At 35.4% G+C, this 12,939-nt stretch overlaps 1 protein-coding gene across 7 annotated transcripts in view; it reads left to right on the top strand.

Moving 5' to 3' along the window:
• The window catches only part of CLASP2 (cytoplasmic linker associated protein 2), a 153,267-nt gene that overhangs the window by 123,027 nt on the left and 17,301 nt on the right, over positions 1 to 12,939 (top strand). For 4 of the 7 annotated variants that reach the window (XM_009272404.2, XM_009272402.2, XM_009272401.2 and 1 more), the window contains 5 exons: positions 654 to 656; positions 3,581 to 3,744; positions 4,928 to 5,006; positions 5,161 to 5,211; positions 10,428 to 10,571. In XM_009272404.2, the coding sequence (XP_009270679.1) occupies positions 654 to 656; positions 3,581 to 3,744; positions 4,928 to 5,006; positions 5,161 to 5,211; positions 10,428 to 10,571 (441 nt within the window). The remainder of the gene's footprint in view (positions 1 to 653; positions 657 to 3,580; positions 3,745 to 4,927; positions 5,007 to 5,160; positions 5,212 to 10,427; positions 10,572 to 12,939) is intronic. The other 3 variants (XM_009272405.2, XM_009272406.2, XM_009272403.2) reach the window with 1 other exon arrangement.

Genomic DNA, 12,939 nt, shown 5'->3' with positions numbered 1-12,939 from the left:
CATTGAATTATTCTAGTTGATTGTTTTGTTTTGTTTACTGGGCATTCTGACATAAAAGAATATTGCTTTGATTTCGAAAATTTGGCCTGTGTTATAGCACATGCAGTACACCTGTTCCCAGTCACTGAAACCTTGCTTGCTTTTTGGTGTTGCAAAACTATTAATAGTTATCAATGTATTATCAGGAGGATCCTTTAAGTACTAAGAGTTCATGAGCTGTGAATTTTTTATCCCACACATATGGCTACACAAATCTCATCTTAGACTCTTTTCAAGTGTCTGTAGGAAGTTTTCTGTCATCACTCCTTTTTTTTTTTCTTAAAGGTTTACTTTAACATGATAGCTGGATGTAGGGAATTGCTTAGAAAAAGAGTAATAATATCATTTGGAGGAGAAAATAGGAGAATGATTTGAAGGACATGCCAAGTGCTTACTTCTAAAATACATTGGGTATCCCAATAAAATTACTAAATTTATCATAAAAGTTTTGAAATACCTTTTTTGTTTTATTTTGTTTTATATTCCATACAGGAACTTTGTATTGATGGCCACTAATTTGTGTGTTTTTATCTTTTTCCCTTTTTTGTTGTTTTTGTTTTGTTTTGTTTTTGTTTCGTTTTGCATGCTGTCCCCTGTGTTGGAACTCTCTTTAGAGAGTAAGTCGGTTCAATATTTGTTGGAAGCCTAACCTTACTTGCATGAATGTGCAATTAACCCTTTTTCTCTATTTTTCTTCCCCAAAGAGTTCATGCAGTGTCAAGCCTTTGCAATCATAAAATGCTATATACAATTATGTAAACTGTGTGGTAAAGTTTCGAGATGTGCTTTATCTACTAATTAACTGACATTGTTTGGTTATGCATTCCTGCTTTATATTGTGGTGGTTGGCATATCTGAAATAATTCACTTTAAAGGTAGATCACTTACAGTTATTTTCATATCTGTTTATTTTTTCCACTTTCAAATTATTAAAAACTTCAACTTTAGATGCTTGATTTCAGAATTTTAATTTACATCATAAAATGGAAACTGCAAAAATCACAGTACCCGCATACATTGTTCAACATATAGTGGGTGAGTGTGCTGAGTTCCATTTTCCATTCCAAATTCATCCTTTACCTTAAATGCTCTTACAGCCTTCTTAAATTCTTCGTGCTTTGGCCTAAGACGAAATGGTATGATTTGTATTTTTTTTTTTTAAATACAACAAAATGACTCAACTTGTTTGAGTTTTCTCCAGACATTCACTGTGGTAAACCTAATATCAAACAAAGCTTGAAAACAAAATTGAGTCCTCAGTTACGTGTATTTTTAACAGCTGAGGCATTGGCACAGGATCTTTAGAGTACTTCTGCCATAGCGATTCATAATTCACTTCATAATGATTTCAGTTTAAACAACTTTACATGTTTAAAGTGTTATAAGAAGTCCACATTACTCCATCAACTAAAAGGTTGTAACCAGTTTGTTCAGCTTGCACATTTTAATGAAAAAGATGTGTGTGTCAGTGTCTGCAAACTTGAAGAAACAGGTACAGTTTTTTAAATTCTGCTGAGCTGTATAGTTTAATTTGAAGGGTTTTAAATACAATTATAAGACCCCCAGTGTAATCTTTATAGCACCAGAATTGTTTTTGTTGTTTGCATACATCCAGTGTATTTTCCCCTTATATTAGGGCTGTGAAATCCAAAGACTGTCATATTACAATACAGAAAGTACTTTTTGGTTTGTTTTTGCCTAGGTCTTATAATCGTGCCCACTACTTGTGCATCCCTGAAGTGGTATATTGTTTCAGTTCAGCTGAATACAGAAGACCTTATTTCCAATCCCAAGCATAAAAATTTCTTCCCACTACTGGGAGGGTAATTTTTAAACCTCAGACTTGAATACAAATCTAGACAGATAGCAGAGGAGTTAGCAAATTTTTTTTTTTTTTTTAACAATTTTCAATGTAGTTTGCCCCAAAAGGGAAGTTGATTAAAGTAGCTCATCCTGATGGGCTTTATGTTGAGTAGAACTTGTATTGTTTTGTTTCTAAGACAGCTTTTCAGTATTTAAGATGTCTGTTAAAAGATTCTCCCTGGTCTTTATTAGATCCTGAAAGAATCTGAATTTATTTTTTTATTTCTAATGTAAATTTTGAGGCACTTCTTTTAAAGATACCTGTATGGACTTTTTCACTTTATGGTGTGAATTTGCTTACCCTGGTTTGATGAAGAACATGAAAAGAGATCTAAGTTCCTCAGCGATGAAGGCATGCAGCAGCATGTGCCAACTCCTCCATACTTGATCACTGCTGTGGAAGAAAGCCCACTTCTGTGGACTGGTTTCTGCAGCCATGTGAGGTATGATCACAGTTTGGGATCATCCACTCTCACAGACAAGCAGCAGTATTTGGCCTTATGACAAGCCATGTCAGCTGCAGGAGGATGTGGGGTTCCAGCCCTTCCTCTGCAGCAGCTATTTCCAACCTTGTATCCATGTCATAAATACTCAGGAGGCAATATCTCTCCAGCCCTCTCTGCATCATAGCAATACTTCTGCTTCTATACCCACCTATGTGCTGGAGCTGGAGCGCGTATCAGTTGTGAAGGTAGCATTTTCAGTCCAAACACCCTTTTTTCTTATCAGAGAAATGGGAAACCCATGGGCCACACTGGTATAGAGCATATACATCCTGATTTCACCGCAGGTCTTGCAAAAAACCATAAAATTAGTGAGATACTAAAAAGGCTGTTTAAACAAAGTTACTTAGTTGTCATGCCCTGCTTTACCCCTTCCCTCCAAAAAGCCCTTCTTCCTGGTCTGAGTGCTGAGGTTACTATAAATCCAACAATATATGTCATTTTTTTACTGAATGCAGTCTTTCCAACATTATTTGTATTTATTGTATTCAACATTATTTGTTGAAAAGAATACAATGGATAACATGTTTTTGGAAAGACAAAGTACTTCTGTGTTTTAAACACCTGCCAATCTGAAATGTATTGTGGGGTTTTTTTCCCTACTCTGGTGAATAATTTTGTGTTTGGATACCTGCAATAGCAGGGGAATCTTGTTCTGTTCCACAAATATTTTATGTAAAGGAATGGGCCAGCTTTCATGATTTTGCAGTATTTAGTAATGCAGATACTTACAACGAATATTTTGCTAAAGAACTGTAGCAGCTTTTTTGGTTTTAGAGAGAAAGTGTTTTTGTAGTCTTTGAGGAATATGTCAAATCAACTTAATGATAAAGCTTGAAAGAGTAAAAAATTAAGTTTTACTAAAAAAATTGAGGTTGCGCCAGCCATCACAGTAAGCATTTCTTTTCTTGACGAAACTGCATGGAATACCTAATTGTCAAACTTCTACAGAAGTCGGCTAACATTTCCAATGTACTCTTGTATCAAAATCCAATGAAAAAGCAAGACAGATTTCTTTTTTCTTTTTTTTCTTTTCTGCTTGGCTGCAAAACACTGCCTTTCTCTGCCTCTGATTCCCTTACTGCTTTCTTCTTTGTTTGTAAGTTCAGCATACGTCAGTGTCGTTTCCTCTTTTGCCCCATCCTACCCTCTTTCCATCTTCTTCTGCCTTTTAGGTGTTCAGTATGTTTTTGGAGACACTGGTGGACTTCATCCAGGTCCATAAAGAAGATCTGCAGGACTGGCTGTTTGTACTGCTGACACAGCTTTTGAAAAAAATGGGTGCTGATTTGCTTGGGTCTGTACAAGCAAAAGTTCAGAAGGCACTTGATGTCACAAGGTAATGAGTTCTTAAAAAAATAATAATTAAAAAAAACTACTAAAAAAAAAATCCAAACCCTCATGCTACTTCCAAGTTACTGGGTTTTTTTTAGTGTGCTATGAGATTCTTGGAAAAATGCAGAGCTAATAACAGATTGTGAAACTTCAGTAAACCTCACTGCTTAAGCATTTTGGTTTCCTAAATGACTCTTAGTTGAAAGGGTTTGAGTCCTTAATGCTGAACAATTAATATGATGCTACTTATCTGACTCCAAAATGTACATCTGAGCCATGTATGTTTGTTGTCTTGCCTTGCGTTCAGTGATGCAGTACTTGTGTTTGAACTTCTTTATTTTGATATAAAAATATTGTTGCAATATTAATCTCTCAGTGTTAGCAGGCTTTTAAGGAGTTATGGCAACAATGGATTTGCTTTCTCTTTCCTCCACTCTCCCCAAACTTAACTAATAGCCTGCTTCCAAAATGATCTTATGTGATTTTGGGGGCCATCAGAGCTGGCCATGCCTGGCCAGTTTTATTTCTAAATAAAAGCTAGATTTTTAAGTAGAGTTGGAGGGGCCCTGGGACCTACTTCTCATCTTCCATTCTCTGAAGTACAGGACAGTCTAAGCGGTCTAGGCCTCTGCTGAACCTATTCACGTGGCAGATCTGCTGTGAAATCTGGGGAAGGGTGTGATGCGTGTTGCGGGGAGAGAGGGAATATGATCTGCTACACCTCCTTTTTTGCTGCTGCAGCAGAGCCCTTGAGGGTCATACCCGCAGTGTGGCATGTGGGAGGGTGGAGGCAGCCAGAGTGGAACAGGATGGTTCAGAGAAGCGTGCAGGAGGGGTGTGGTGTATACCTTTAGGAGTACTACTGCATAATAATCTGGGGATTGCATAGATTTAGAATCAGAACACTACCGTATGATTACTATATCATTCCTTATTACTTGCATTATCTATTCTAGCTATAATTGCTTCAAAGCAGGAATTTCTTAAATTTTGTCCTTTACATGCTAGGTGGATGTTTCTGAAGGTCAGACACAGTATCAACAAAACTGGTAGAAATTTTTTTTCTTTCAGAAGCAATAAAGCTTTTCTTTACTGAAAAGAGTGTGAGGGCTTATTTAGTGCCTCTCAACAGGTATTAAAAGAAAATTTCATGTAACTTAACACGATTTGATTTGTTTGTTTTACAGGGAATCTTTTCCAAATGACCTCCAGTTCAGTATTTTAATGAGATTTACTGTTGACCAGACCCAAACACCTAGCCTGAAGGTAAGAATTTTCAGGCTTGCATTGCAAACAAAAATCTTCATTGGTAGACATTTGCTTGTCTTAATATCTGAATTTGGATTGTTATTTTTGTTTTGGTTAAAAAAAAAAAAAAAAAGGTTTTCAATTAGTGGATTTTGTTTTTGTAAACTTTCAGACAGTCAAGCCAGCACTACAGGACCAGCTTCGCTCTTTTTGGAGCTCAAAGGTTTTTGTCTGAATTATTGTCTTTATTCTTAACCCTATGTCAAACTCTTACAGTGTTTCCAATAATTTTTATTTGAATGCATTCGTATGCTGCTACTAACCTTTGCGAGAAACTTTAAGCATGCAGATGTTCAATTTTAAACATTACACTAGTATGAAAATGTTTGCTGCAAGAGAGATCTAATAAAACCACAGTACAGTAAAAATGAGCAACAAAAACGTGGCCGCCTAACATCAAGCTGGTTATGCAAACTCACTCTATCAAGTCTTCTCTAATTTTATGTTTGTGATTTCCCAATCGTGTTTTCCTAGTTCATATATATTTTTGTCCTGTGTTCAGCCTGATAGGTATTGAATTAATATAAATTAATATGAATTTGAGTTCCTATATTAAAAATCAGCTCCCTTTGTGGTACACTTTTCTGAAAGCAGTGTGTAGCTTTATAATTACACACATTTTTACATAAAATCTGTAGTCCATAGACCTGCCAGTATAACTGAAAAGTAAAAATGTATTCTGTAGTACATTTACAGTTCCAAAGAGAGTTGATTTTAGGATAAATGCATCAAATCCTAAGAAGATTTATAAGAAATGTAAATGGGGAAATAACAAGCATATGATAACTGGCATTTTCTGCTCTATCCTGCACGAAATATTTTTACATAGTTTGATACTGCACAAGAATGACTTTTCCCAAGTTATGTTGAACCTAAAGTCACATGAATATGCCTTTTTTGTCTACAATACAGTAAAACTTACATTTTTAAGCTTTTGAGGACAGTTGATACGTTGACCACTGTTGCTTCGTAGAGCTGTGTTAAAAAGGGACTGCTGTCATTTATTGAAGACAGCAAATGAGGTAGTAAAAATCAGTTTGTTGTTTAAATAAATCCTTGGAACAAATTTGGCTTGGTTTTGTTTTACTTGGTTTTCCTCCCCAGGAAGGTGAATTTGATGGTTGAGATGTTCTTTTCTTTCCATGCAGTAGTATAGCTGGTAAACACATATCTATCATGTTTCAAAGTTGAGAGTAAAGATTTGGAACAAGACATGGACTCCTACTAGGCTGAGTTGGGGCTAAGTTCAAGAATATTCACTATGCCACCTAGAAGGAATTAAGAAATCTGAAACACTTAATGGGAAAACATTCTGAAAATAATTTCCAGTATTTGAGAGAGACTTCTGAAATCATGATGTTAGTAAAAACTACCTCCATAGAAGAACACCTGTTAGCTTGAAATAAAATCAAGAGTATTTCAAATTAATTTTTGGGACAGTAAAGTATGTAACTGTTTAAGAGAAGGTAAGCTTTTTTCCAGAAGAAAGTGGTATCTAGCCCCTACTTCTATTTTTATGAGGTAACTACAACTTCAGGATCCAGACAGTAAAGTTATTGAACATAAATTGCAGAAGTATCTGTTTAATATCCACATTCTTGAATATTTTGTCTAAATCCCGTCCTCAGTGCACCCAGATGTCTAACAGATTAAGTGATAATCCTAGGGCACTACTCCATTTCTTGAAGTCTTCAGCTTTTGTCCTTAACTCTGATAAATGATTATTTTGTTGCAGAGTGTGCCTTTGGGCTAGATACACTGAGAAACATCATTCACTGTGAGGGGAAAAATCAGAGAAAGGATTTTCAGCATCCTTAAAGATGGTCAGATATGAGAAGGGATGATAGATCAGAAATTTGCTCCGTGGAAAGATTCCCTTCTACAAATGACTTTTCCCTCTGGTTTTCATGTGGTAGTAGTAAATAATCATAGTCCTTTAGAGTAAACTGTCATTGTTGTTCGTACACTTACAAACACAGCTAAGTCTTAGACAATAAAAGTCAAGCTTTTAGAGTGGCCACAGAGGTGGATTTGGATAGCTAGCCAGTAAGAGAACCAAGCATCGAGAAGATGTAATTCTACCGACCTAATCCATGGAGGATGCAGCACAGTGTATTGTGCTGTATCTATCTTAATTTCTTTTGCTATAATTTTACATGTAGGTGTGGTGAACTGCTGAAGCACAGCTTAGAGGTGCCAGATGTATGTGTCGATTTTGGTCAAATGTATGGATGGGCATAGGAGTCAAATTTTCTAGACAGGATATAATCTATTAAGCTTATTTTCGCAGGTGCAGAACATAAGCTTTGCAAAGGATAGGTGTTGTCCTGAAATACACTTCAAATCATCACTTTCATGTTTCTTAGGTTGAATGTCAAATGGCTCACACTCAGTAAGGAATTGATTTAAGCATTGTGACCAAAGCTCATTACAAGTTTCTGAGCCCTTCTTTCCTTTGAAAATACTGATTTCTTGACAAAGGTTTTTGCCACAGTTGATCAGAAGATTATTTTTTTTTCTTTCCCCTAAGTCCGTATTAAAATTTCTGGATTTAAAAAACCCAACCAACCAATAACACAGGTTCACAGAGATAAGAGCGCCCTTCAGAGTTCATCTTTAGTGTATGTTTTAGTCATTTGATTAAATAATGGCAGAGGCAGTTGCTTGTAAGTATCCAGTAACTTGTGGACAGACACCTGGCATGTGGCAATCTGAAAGTCAGTTTGCGTGATTGCTTGTATTCAGTTTGAGTAAGGCAGAGTAGAGTCTCTCACATCCCAGGAAAGCACTGTAAGAGATGGACTTTTTTCTAGTTTAAGTAAAGCAGCTTCTCTACATTCCTCTCTCCTTTTTTCTTTTTTCCTGTTACGTGAAATGTTTCTTTTGTCTTACTCTGATGCAGCAAATGAAAATCTGTAAATCTCAACTTTTTCACAGGACAGAAAAACAATTTGCCTTCTGGCACTGACTATGTAGCACCCTTACAGTATTTCCTGAATCTCTGGAGGTAGTTGCACATATTTTTGTGCCAGAATTTGTCATTTCATTATCTGTGAAAGATGTTTATGAAGCACTTTAGTTCTATTTATGTCTAATCTTTTTTGTGAGTAATAGTGCTAATTGTGGCTTGATCTATATTTCAGCTCACTACAGCAGCGCTATTCATAAACAAAATGTCTGTGTTACATGCTCGACAGGAAAAATGTCTCCATGTTTATAGTCCAGCAAAAGTACAATAAATGCAACCTAGAAGAGTACAAAGAGAGACAGTATTAAACAACTTCATAGACAGTGGTTTCAGATTAACAGCAAATATTCATTGTAAGAACTACTGGGGCTGCTTTTATTGCATTTCATTTCATTTTTCATTAAAAATTGTTAATCTCCCCTCTCAGATTAAATGGATTGTTGAAGAGGACTATGTTAGACCTTTTATTTCTAAATCTCAACTCTGTACATACTTGCTGGAAATAGTGACAAAAATACATTATAAGTAGATTTGCTGCTATTACAGAGTTTACTTCAGGGTGGGTTTTTTTATCCGTAACAATACTGTCTCATTATATTTGCGCATAGAAGGGTACCCCTTCCAGAATTTCTTCTCTCAAAAGCAGTTTGTGAAAAACACTCTCTTTCAAAACAGCTGTCAAATTTAGCTTTGGATATCTGTCTCACTGTGAAAAGCTTTATTAGTGCGAACTCTCTCCATTCATCTTCTGTTCAGTGCTCTTCTGTCTCCTGAGAGCCTCCATCTTTCCAGAAGTCTGTGCAATTTATTCTGTGGGAGTAATTTAAACACTAAATAATACTGCTCTCTCAGATACAGTACTCCAGAATTTTTTCATTGGGAGAAATGCCTCTGGATGTTCTAAGTGTTACAGTTCTTAACAGTAATTTTTTTTAAGGTGTGATATTATATATATTTAAATCGTAAACAGTGAAACATAGTGCTGTCATAATGGTTTCACTTGGTAATCTAGAAATTTTAACTTTATTACTTTGTATTTGAAAAACCATGTAGCCTTAAGGTTTTTTGCTGTGGAGATGTTTGTGGGGTGTTTTTTCCTTGGAAAGAATCTAGCAAATAGTGTGGTTTTTACTGCATTTGTTGATATTGATCTGCATGAGATGAAAGCCTCCAGCTGTTGCTTGTTGCATAACTTTGGAGAAGTCGAGCTTTAACAGCTGCTGTGAAAATGAAGTATTCATTATTAATCCACATGTACCAGCTATGACTAATGTGTGTGTCACTTAGTGTATCTTGAGTTTTTAATAGCTTGCAAGTTTTGATGACCAAGGGAAATTTCTAAATAGCTTTGCTCGGAACAGTTGTACTACAAGCCATGAACAATTAGAAATACACCCAGAACTTTTTTTGTTTCTGGTTATGATGGACATAGGTGTCTCCCTCCTGGTAGGTATTTCTGGTTCACTGTAATTGTTAATGGAAATAAAAGCAGCTAAGTCAAATAGGTGGCCTAAATAAATGTTTACCGCTTTTGTTGACAGGTTGCGTGACAAACCTCTGGAGCAGCAGGAGTTGAGGAGATAAATATTTAAGGGAGATACAGGCATAATAGCCCTTTGCCCAAAGCTGTGCAGTGGTGCAATTTTGGAGAAACTAGAGGGAGGCTGCAGTCTGGGATGTATAAAACAGTAATTCTGCATAAGGAGTAGAGGGAGTTAGTGGAGTAGGAGAGTGATGCTCACATAAATGAGGGAGTAAAGCAGCTTTTTCCATCTTCCTAGTAAATCCATGTCTCTATCTTCTAAATATCTTCAAAGGAAAAGTGTGCATGTGACCCCTTCTAAGTCTTTTGTAGAAATTCTATTCCGTACATTTTTAATATTTAATGGGAAGATTCATGAGGCTTATCCCCAAAGATAGTGACTGCTGAAATCTGGTGTTTTATAAAAGAATGCTGAGTGTTAACTACATGGTAGGAACTAATAGGAACTGATTATTGGTTCATCAGATGATGTTCATTTTTCATTTTAGTACTTGAAAAAAGTTCTTAATAATTCTGAATAATTCTTTAAAATCCTGAATATTCTTAAATATCCTGAGTACTTTGGTTTTCTTTTTGTTAAATACAAGCTTCTGCATATGCAATGATTTGTGTATCTTTTAGTTGCTACCAGTGAAATCTAAGGTTTCTATTAATATTTGAATTTCTGTGGAATAACTCCCTTCTTGAAATGTTATATCCATTTGTAAATTGATTCATTGTATAGAGCTTTATATCAATGCTGAAAAGATGTTTAGTTTAATTGGGGGGGGGGAATCCTCTTTATTTTAGGGAATGAACACTCTGTGAGCACACTTGTTCTTGCGGTGCCTCATTTTTATTGTCCACTTGACTCTATTTCTCTTTGCAGGTCAAAGTTGCAATCCTTAAATACATAGAGACTCTTGCGCAACAGATGGATCCAGGAGATTTTGTAAATTCAAGTGAAACTAGGTTAGCAGTGTCTCGAATCATCACCTGGACCACAGAACCTAAAAGCTCAGATGTTAGGAAGGTATGTTTTGTAATGTGTGCTTAGAATTGCAGTACATTCCAAGTGTCTTGGCAAATTAGAGAAGCTAGTATTTCCTGCCTAAACAAACAAAAAAAATGTTTCTTTAAAAACAAACTTATTCTTTCATAGAGAAAAGATACTTTTATATCCTTCTCAGCAAACATGCCTAATTTTTCTGTATAAAGTATCTGTATAAAGTATCAGAATTGACAAAGCAAAACTTTGCCAAAAATTAAATGTTTTAAGAATATTTAAGTAAAAATTTAAAATTAACACATCTTGAAACCTCCATTAGAGTTGTATTTTTATGTATGTTAATATGTTGAGATATCTTTCATTAATACAAGGAATAAATTTGTTTCAAGCACTACCTGGTATTCAAACCTCTTCAGTGGGCATTTTCTATACAGTTTTAATATTACTTCAGAGACCACCCTCTGTGATGCTTATAGCACATTCGTAACAGGGATGGTAAGTTTGGTAGCAAACTCTGTTCAATCTCTGTTGTATTTTCTCGAATCCTTTCTGTTTAACAAAAGATAGGTAAATAACCGTTGACCCTTTGACAAAATAAAGTTTGTGCTTTAATAAGGTAGTATCAAAGGTTTGTTCTTGTAATGCTGCAGTTTCAGTGCAAAACTCTCTTTTCCACATAACTGTTGTGAAGTGGAAATTACTGTTTGTGAGCTATGTAGATATACCAGGGATATGGAGTAACCATGAGAACTTTTGAAAGGGTTTCTAAATAGTCTTTCCAATTTTAGAAAGCAAAAATCTTTTAACTTGGTTTGCAGTTTGATGGAATAGAGGTTTTTTGGTTGTTGTTCTGATTGTCACCAGCCATTCTGTCTTAGCTGCCATTATCAGCATGCTAATGCTTTTTGAATGCTGAACAAACATATTTACTTTATGGCTCATAAGTGCAAGCGTCTTTGACACGGAGAACTAACTCTTCTGTTCCTTTTTCTTTGTTTATTTCTGCAGTTTGAAGAGTTGGAACAATTTATTTGTTTAGATTTCCTTTGCTGGTTTCAATTAAGTTTGAGTTTTGGCAATGTTATCATTTCTGGAAACAGTACCAAAACTTCCTTTCTTTAGGAGGGATGTTTTGTGGGAGAGAATTGAGACAAAATAGTGGGAGCTGTCTCACAAGTGTGTAATATGAAGAGAACAAAAATAAAAACTTCCACGACTTCTTGGTATCTGGAATGTTTGTAATAGGTAATAAAAAAACATAGGAGAGTTTATAGTGGAGATAATGTTTCTGTCTTGCACTTCTTATATAACTTCATGAGTATGAGAAAGCAGTAATAGATTATATCCTATGGACTTTTCTTGCCTAGTACCATGTTCTAGTGACACATATAAGACCATAAAACAGGAGAATTGAAGCAGCACTATCTTCTAAATCAGCAAAGTTTTAGTACCAAGACACGTGGCAAGCTGTCTTATCTGATGGTTCATATCTCTAATAAAGCATTTTTATGTCAATAAGTAACTGAATAATGGAAAGAATTGCCAGTGAGTTTGATCACCTGGAACACCTTAATTATATGAAGTTTTCTCATTTTATTTTTTCTTTCCATAACACAGCTGTTAGAGGCAGCTAACTGCCAAAAGCCTTTAATAACTCTTGAAAATAAAAGTTCACCAATAAGTAGTCAAAAGAGTTATTCCAGTGGTATAAAATGTTTTGTTCTCTTAGCAGGCTTCACAGCCTGCTATCACAGGCTTTTTAATTTTATTTATTTTAATAAGCTTATAGCGTTTAGTATGATTTCTTTAAACTAAAAGTTTTTGCCAAGTCTATTTCTGTGTAATTGATGGGTTTGGGGTTTTTTTAGTAAAAACATTTCCAGTAGTAAGCATTATGAAAAATCCTTTTTTCTTTTATTAGTCTGAAGTTGGGCACTCTTAGTGCAGTTCAATGACATGGGACTTCTTTCTGGAAGGTAAAATCCTATGTTTCAGAACTTAGATTAATTCTAAGATTAGAATTCTTCTGAAAAGAATTAGAATCTTCTTAGGGTTCTTCTAAGAGCAAAACAAAACCAAAAAACTTATTTCTCATCCTTATTGCAGACTTCTAAAGATGTTATCTGTATGACTGGACTTAAATCTCCAGAGAGAGCGCTTACACTGAGAAGAAAAACCTTCAAATACTCTAAAATGCCTTTTTTTTTTTTTTTTTTCCCAAGGAAGAGAGAGAGAAAACAGATAATAGCATAGTTGAAAACCTTCTGTGAGTCTATCAATTTTGATACTTCAGGTTGAGCTTCGTTCTGGGCAGACTTGATGGTATCGGTTCCTTTCCTGATACGACCCTGGACTGTCTCTTGTGTTATTTTATTGGCAGCTTTAAAAAACA

The sequence above is a fragment of the Aptenodytes forsteri genome, unplaced genomic scaffold (genome assembly GCF_000699145.1).
Source record: "Aptenodytes forsteri isolate BGI_AS27 unplaced genomic scaffold, ASM69914v1 Scaffold398, whole genome shotgun sequence".
Classification (NCBI taxonomy): domain Eukaryota; kingdom Metazoa; phylum Chordata; class Aves; order Sphenisciformes; family Spheniscidae; genus Aptenodytes; species Aptenodytes forsteri.
This window is presented reverse-complemented; position numbering and strand designations above follow the sequence as displayed.